General features: G+C 52.5%; 1 protein-coding gene across 1 annotated transcript in view; it reads left to right on the top strand.

The window, feature by feature from the left end:
* LOC119593645 overlaps positions 1–406 on the top strand; it is a gene marked incomplete at its 3' end in the record, with an annotated part of 10294 nt that overhangs the window by 7713 nt on the left and 2175 nt on the right. Inside the window, 1 exon segment of the mRNA XM_037942596.1 lies at positions 111–378. Within this exon segment, the coding sequence (XP_037798524.1) occupies positions 111–378 (268 nt within the window).

Below are 406 nucleotides of genomic sequence, written 5' to 3'. Positions count from 1 at the left end.
CGTCAGTCCGTCCGTCTGCCTACTTGCCTGTGTGTGTGTGAGAGAGAGAGAGAGCGCGTGCACATGTAAATCCCGTGTGCTTTTGTATCTTTTACAACCATCATCTCCAGATTCCTAACACATGACGACAAGAAATCCAAAAATCCAGCTTCCACGAACGTCCGGTCAGCAGCAACAAAGAACCGGGCTAGTGTACGTATTTCCCCACTTCTTATCCTAAAATCCACGACCACCTTCCCCCACGTGGGTTGGTTGCTTCCCGTGAGATCTGGCAGCGCTGCGCCGACGCCCCCGAGCATATATAAAGGGACGGGGTGCGGTTGCTTCCAGTTCTGTTTTTGTGAGTTCGTTCGTTCGAGTGTCCTCAGGATGAAGCTGGTACGCCTGGGAGATGAACGGATATCCC

The sequence above is a fragment of the Penaeus monodon genome, chromosome 32 (genome assembly GCF_015228065.2).
Source record: "Penaeus monodon isolate SGIC_2016 chromosome 32, NSTDA_Pmon_1, whole genome shotgun sequence".
In the NCBI taxonomy this organism is placed as follows: Eukaryota; Metazoa; Arthropoda; class Malacostraca; order Decapoda; family Penaeidae; genus Penaeus; species Penaeus monodon.
The sequence above is the reverse complement of the archived record's forward strand: the minus strand, read 5'-3'. Positions and strand labels throughout refer to the sequence as shown.